This window comes from Notechis scutatus, chromosome 10 (assembly GCF_049901735.1).
Source record: "Notechis scutatus isolate UNSWTSFEM ecotype Mainland chromosome 10, rNotScu1.2, whole genome shotgun sequence".
Classification (NCBI taxonomy): Eukaryota; Metazoa; Chordata; class Lepidosauria; order Squamata; family Elapidae; genus Notechis; species Notechis scutatus.
In genome coordinates this window covers 18279485-18286389 of record NC_142018.1, presented here as the reverse complement: position 1 = coordinate 18286389, position 6905 = coordinate 18279485, and the positions used below count along the sequence as shown (strand labels likewise).

General features: G+C 48.0%; 1 protein-coding gene across 1 annotated transcript; it reads right to left on the bottom strand.

Annotated features, from left to right (window-relative positions):
- Nucleotides 1-344: 344 nt before the first annotated feature.
- FAM199X (family with sequence similarity 199, X-linked) lies at nt 345-6550 on the bottom strand. The gene is made up of 6 exons (XM_026687798.2): nt 6145-6550; nt 4366-4585; nt 3623-3772; nt 2950-3111; nt 2314-2574; nt 345-868 (listed from the first exon to the last, which is right to left on the bottom strand). The coding sequence occupies exons 1-6, from the start codon at nt 6336-6338 to the stop codon at nt 698-700; spliced, it is 1158 nt and encodes a 385-aa protein (XP_026543583.1). The 5' UTR covers nt 6339-6550; the 3' UTR covers nt 345-697.
- Between the last annotated feature and the right edge of the window lie 355 nt (nt 6551-6905).

Below are 6905 nucleotides of genomic sequence, written 5' to 3'. Positions count from 1 at the left end.
AAGGATTTTTGAGATTAATCCAAAATATACTTGCTTGCTTTGCAGTGGAAAACAGGGAGAAAAACACAGGTTTAAAACCACCAACTACTGTATATCACCAGAACGGCCCTGTCACACAGTGTTAAGTCACACAGCTCTGAAACCCCACATTAAATGAAATTACAATGGCAATTCCAAGAAGCCTAAGATATAAAGTTTTAGGCTTTGATAAAACTGCAGTGGCAAAGAAGGGAAAAAAAGTCCTGGCAAAAGCGCATTCCTGCTTTCACAGACTATATTCCTTTAACCGTTAAGACTCACATCGCGGGAAGACAAAAGAAAATACTTTCCAATTTAAACCCAAGGGCTTTCTTTCCATAATTTTAATGGAATTAAAGACAGAAATGCAGCTTTTTTCTTTTCTTTTTTTAAACCAGCAAAATACTCCGGCCTACATATTTATTTTTTTTTAAAGAACATCTTCCTGGTTTCCTACAATTTTGCAAAAAAAGAAGAGCCAAACAACCCAAACTAGTCAATCACAGGTTAAGTGAGGGGGGGGGGGAGGAGGAGGAAGAGGAGGAGGAGGAAGAAAGGAAGGAAGAGGAGGAGGAGCATAGCTAATCCTGATTCAATCCTCGTTTTGGTACAAGTGTTATGTAAACAAGAGAGTGAAGCTTAAGGCTTAGAAAGAACACTGATCGCGACATTCCCCGTCTCACATCAAGACGTCCACGTCTCCTTCGTGGTCCTCTTCGGTCACTTTTAACGACAAGACCTCTTCGTTGAGGAACAAGCCGCTCAGCCTCTCCTTCCGTGCCTGCCGCTGCTCTTTCAGCTGCCTCTTGCGCAGAGCCTTTTGCTGGAGTTTGCGCTGCTTGGAGCGTTTCTGTCGAAACAGGAGAAGGGAAGAAGAAGAAGAAGAAGCCACAATCAGGGGTTTTTTTTTTCCCCACTTTTAAGATCAGATGAGAGGAGCTTTTCATTGTCACTTTTTTTTTCCTGTGAATGCATCGGCACATGAAATCCTGAGGCCCATTCTCAATAAATACACACACACACACACACACGTTGTTCAGTGAATCTCTGCAGTTGTTAAGTTAGTAACCAGGTTATTAAGTGAAACTGGTTTCCCCATTGACTTTGCTTGCCAGAAGGTCGCAAAAAGGGATCACATGACCCCGGGACAGGGCAACCGTCATAAATGTGAGTCAGTTGGCAGCATGGGGAGGCTGCAAAAGGTCGTAACTACGAAAAACAGTCACCACATTTTTCAGTGACGTAACTTTGAAAGGTCACTAAATGAACTGTTGAGGACTACATGTGTGAGATAGATTTTATTTATATATTTATATATTTATATATTTGTTTTCTGAGGTTCTCGTATATATATATATATAATATATATATATATATATATATATATATATATATATAATTTGTTTTCTTAAGTTTTCGGGTACTTACATGTATGGTATTCAGCTTTGTTCGGGTATGAAACGTTGCTACAACTTTAAAAGCACAACTATAATGACGTTGGAAAATACCCGTTACAAAGCTGAATACCATATATATAAATACCACGAAAATTAAGAAAACAAATATATATACATATATACACAAACACACACACGCACGCACATACACACACACACGCATGTACACACACACACAGAGCGCACACACCCTGCGCTTTTAAAGTTGGGCCCCAGGGAAGCCTCCTGAGCAAAGCAGTAAGACAGCCTGGGGATCCTGGCATAGCTGATCGGACCTCGGGAGAGACATCTGTACCAGCAAAGCTGGCTGGGGAATTCTGGGAGTTGAAGTTCGCCAGGCTTCAAGGGGCCAAGGTTGGACAGCCCTGCCTTAAGGAGTGACTGGGCAGGGGGGAACGCCGTCAGCCATGTTGTGCATATGCGATAAGGATTGACTGGGCGAGGTGGGTGGAGAGGGGCAGAGCTAGCCAGGAGCACGATTTGCTGGTTCTCCGAACTGCGCAGAATCATAACAACTATAGAACCGGTCCGAACTGGTAGAATCCCACCCAATATACACACATAAAAACACACACACACACGCACGCACGTATAAATCACAGTCCATTTTGTATGCACAGCTTTTTAGGCTCAACTCTAATAAGATACAGATGTCTGAGTCCTCGACCCCTCAAAAGGTACCTAGGACCAAGTTCTGAAGTTCCAACAGCTGCCGCACTCCTCCCACACGACCGCAATTCAGCCACTGTCCTGTATTTACAGTGACTTCCAGTTTGGGGCAAAAACGCCCCCTACCAACAAGGGGTTTGCTTAAATGAGCGCCAAGTGGGAGCTTTACTTTTGAATCCCGGATGCGTTCCGCAGCGCTCGTCGATAAATTATTCTCGCTATGAGCCCGACTCAGGTTGGCGCTAGAATTCGAACCCGAGTTGCCGATGCTCGAACTGCTGCTGCTGGCCGAGCTGACCATGCTGGCGCTGCTGCTGCTGGCGCTGACGCCGCTCACACCGCTGGCACTGCCCCCACTGTAGCTGCTCCGCTTCCAGGTCTCCCTGGCAGACCGCTGCCGAGGGCCGTGCTCCTTGATGTAATTTCTGACCTAAAGGGACAGGGAAGGGGCAAAGGGTTAGGAAAAATAGCTGGAAAAATTGGGGGGGAAAACAGGTTTTTTTCCAAATGGCTTTGGGGGGGGGGAGGGGACCCTATTTTTTTAATCCAATTTTTCTGTGTTTTTTTTTTTTTCAGGCCTTCCCATCTCTATGTCTTGACTGTATTACACTGACTACTTTCGATTAATTTTACAGTCAATCCAGTCTGGCATTTGCTGTTTGAATTCGTTCAAGTATAAAGTCGAGGATCTTGGAACAGAATTGTTCTTATTTACAGAGATACACGCAGCATAGCAACCTCAGACAGGCTGTGAGAAGGGAGCAGAGCATTTGGATTTACAAGACCAGAGGCTGCTTTCTCATACCTGTTTCAGCTTTTCATCCGTGAGGCAGTTCAGTTCGATAATGAATTCATTGTCCGTGGGTGAAATCTGAGCCGTCGGATCAATAATTTTGATTATATCAAGCTGCTCTCGAAGGCCCATTTCCATACTGACTTTCCGGCTCAGATATTCAATATATTCCACCTGGAAACAAAACCCACACATATTTAACGTTATTAATGTTGCTGAAAGGCATCGCTTACAGAAGCCAGATAGGTGCTTGGCAACTGGCATGTATTTATGATGGCTGCCGTATCTCAGAGTTGTGTGAATGCCATTTGCAACCTTCCCAACTGGCTTCCGACAAGCAAAGTCAATGAGAGAAGAAAGATTCGTTTAACGATTGCCTGACTCGCTTAACAACGGCGGTGAATCACTTAACAGTTGCAGCAAGAAGGGACATCAAATCAGGTGTGACTGCGTTGCTTCACAACAGAAATTCTGGTCCCAATGTGGTGCCTACCTGCATTCCTTCAGATTTGGGTCTAATTAACCAATTAACTAGTCTAATTGACTCTCTTGCTGGTATAATTTACTGTAAGAGACCCTCTTCTTTCTTTATTATTTGATTTGGCTCCTTTGTATACCCCATGCTCCCAGTCCCAAGTCCAGGACCGTATTTTGGAAGAGGTCCTCCAAATTGCCAAGGATTTACCTGCTCATCGTTGGTCATTGCGCTCCAGGGAAGTTCATCAAGATTCCGGTGTTTGTTTTTCTTTTTGGGAAGCAGGCAAGGAGAGCTTGGGATGCTGGGAATGATATCGGACAGCACATCACTCCCGCTTGCAATGTCACTGCCGGGCAGCTTAAAGAGAATCGGAATACTGCGCTTAATAATGCAGATGATTAACACTTGCTGTATACGTTAAATCTACACTCAAGCCTAAATGGAGTAACATGAAAGACATTCGACTGCAGAAGCAGTGTTTATTTTTTTTAATAACCATGTCTAAGGCAGTGTTTCTCAACCCTCACCAGCTTTCAGACATGGGGGCTTCAACTCCCAGACTTCCGTGCCAGCACATCTTAAATTTGAGAAACCTGATCCCACCATCCTTTCAAAGGACTTCCACAATCCTTTGTAATAAAAGACAAAGATATAAGAAGGGCAGTTACAAGAACTGGGTATGTTTAGAGAAAAGAAGGACTAGGAGAGACATAGCAGTCTTCCAATATCTGAGGGGCTGCTGCAAAGAAAGGGGTGGGGGGTCAAGCTATTTTCCAAAGCACCAGAAGGCAAGAGAAGAAACAGTGGATGGAACCTCATCAAGGAGAGAGAAACTGGTCTAACATTTTGAGGGTTGTTCTAACGACTCTGGCAGCTTCTAAATGCATTGGACAGCACAATTTATCCCCTTCACCCAAGCCACTGCAAACTCTCTTTTTTTTTTTTTTTACCTGCCATTCAAATTCACTGTCTGACCAGTCCCAGTATGTGCTAATGGAGGAAGAGACATCGCTACAGACACTCCCCTCGGGGAACAGGTCAAAAGAGGTTAATTCCTGGTCATCCAAGAGAGAGAAACAATCATCCTGGTCGCCCACAGAGACCGAAGAGAAGAGCTCCTCGCTGCATTCGGAGCTGGCTACGCTTGTGCCACAAGAAGTTAAGTTCCATCTGAAAAAGAAAATGTCAAAATTGAAACATAGAGAAGCAGGAAATGTGACTTATTTTAAAGGACTATCTCAAGAATCTTGCCAACCTTCCCACCTTTCATTGGTTTGCTTCCCACCGTACTTTTTTCTTAGTTTTAATGTTTTTAATCTGTCATCACTCGGTTTTGCTGGGAACTGGGTAACATACAGATGTAATAAATTATCATTTACAAAGCAGAGTATTAGAAGTAATCCAACTAATCATGTGTCATTAAATCAGTGTTATTTCGTAGCAACCATACAAATTTTCTGCAAGAAATAACGCGAACACTCTACCTTAAATGCCCCGAGCTGGGATTATGAAAGAAGTAGAAGATACCTACAAAAGCAATCAAATCAAAACTCACTTTCTTCCTACAGCATTTCAAAAAGAGTACTCCTCTACAAACACACCAATATTTGTAGTAGTTATGTTACTTATAAAGCTGCTGCCAATAGTGAATTGGCCAATGCTAAAACCTCAGCTAGGAAGAGCTGTGTCAGGCAACAGAAATATTTTGCCACTGTATGTCCAGAAATAAGCACGGAAGGCACCCAAAATGTTGATTTTTACAGTTAGAAAAATAACGGCAAGGGTAGCAATGCAGAGAATTCCCAAAGACAAAATCAGTAAATAACTATAATTTCCTGCACTGGCTTTCATGATCATAGGAAGGGGCAGAAAGCTTTCCCTGACCCCTTCTGTCGCCTGCTCCTTTGAGCTTTTAAACTGACAGAAACGCTTGGATCCACCCCCAACCCTCCACATGGCTCTTCCTCCTCCAGCTGGATGGATGGATGGATGGATGAAGGAGGAGTACGAGAAGGAGTACGAGGGGAAGACCCCCTGCCCGCCCCCTTCAGGCCCTTCCCCGACTTCAGGACCCATCATCCCTGTCCTCCTTCTGCCTCAGGGCCCATTGGGCATCCTCCAGTCGAGGGGGGGGGGGAAGGGGTGGCTGACTAAAAACAGACCCGTCTCCTCACAACAACCCTGCAAGGTAGGCCAGCCGGAGGTCCCGCCCGCCCCTTCCATCCCTTCCCCAACCTCAGGGCCCATCATCCCCACCCTCCTTCTGACTCAGGGACCCATCAGGCAGCCCCTAGTCTACGAGGGAGGGGGGAAGGGGTGGCTGATTAGATACAGAGCCCGGTCTCCTCAACAAAACCCCATGAGGTAGGCCGGGCAGAGGCCCCTCTCCCTTTCCTTCCTTGACCTCAGGACCCATCATCCCCGCCCTCCTTCTGCCTCAAGGGCCTAATAGGCGGCCCCCAGTCTGAGGGGGATAGGGAGGCGGCTGCCTAAGAAAACAGACAGAAGCCAGTCTCTTCACAACAACCCTGCGAGGTAGACCAGGTGGAAGGCCCACCCACCCCTTCCCCGACCTCAGGACCCATCATCCCCGCCCTCCTTCTGCCTCAAGGGCCCACCAGTCTGTGGGGGAGGGGAGGCTGCCTAAAAACAGAGCCCGGTCTCCTCAACAACCACAACCCCGCGAGGTAGGCCGGGCGGAGGGTTCCCCCACATCTCCCGGGCCTCGCCTGTGGGCGTGCAGGCGGCGCAGCGGGTCGGTGCGGTGGCAGGACGAGAGGTGGCAGCCGAAGTCGCTGACGTCCAGGCAGGCCGGGCCTTCGTCGCCCAGCCGAGGCGGGTGGCGCAGCGGCAGCTGCAGCGGCGAGAGGACGGCGCCGGGCTCGTCGGGCGCCAGGAACTTCTGCGGCTCCTCGCCGGCCATGCCGCCAAGGGGGAGGGTGGGGGGTGGGAAAGGCCGGGCCTACGCCGCTCCTACTCCTCCTCAGCCGGCAGCCATGTGGCGAAGTCCCGCCGCCGCCGCGCCGGACGACGGAAGAAAAAAAAAAACAAAAAGAAAAAAATAAAATCGCCTCAGGCTCCAGCGCAGGCCGGCTGCCGGAAGTGGCTTTCGCGAACTTCCGCTGGCTTGCGGGGGGGCGAGGGAGAGCGCGCTCGCTCAAGGAGGGCGATCTCATTCCGCTCCGCAGCGCCCCCTGCGTTGGAGGGTGGGAATGCGCCCTGGGAGCCAGGAGGAAGGAGGGGATTGGAGGAGGTTTCTTTGTATGACTCGCCAAGACTGATATGTAAGAATAAGAGCAAACAACCCCCCACTCGCCTTTGGTACTGATGGCGTTACCTAGTTGGGTCGTGAAAGGTCTGCGAGGAAACAAGCAGGCTCAGAAAGCATCAAGGGCTGTCCGTCCATCTGTCTGTCTGTCCGTCCGTCCGTTGGTCTGTCCGTCCAGACAGACGGATGGACAGACCGACGGATGGACAGACAGACCAACGG

Coding starts and splice junctions, on each gene's coding strand:
- FAM199X (XM_026687798.2), bottom strand. CDS start 6,338: ATGGCCGGCGAGGAGCCGCAGAAGTTCCTGGCGCCCGACGAGCCCGGC. Junction 3,112..3,622: donor CAATGACCAACGATGAGCAG/GTAAATCCTTGG, acceptor TTTTGTTTCCAG/GTGGAATATATTGAATATCT. Junction 869..2,313: donor AACGCATCCGGGATTCAAAA/GTAAAGCTCCCA, acceptor CTGTTTCGACAG/AAACGCTCCAAGCAGCGCAA.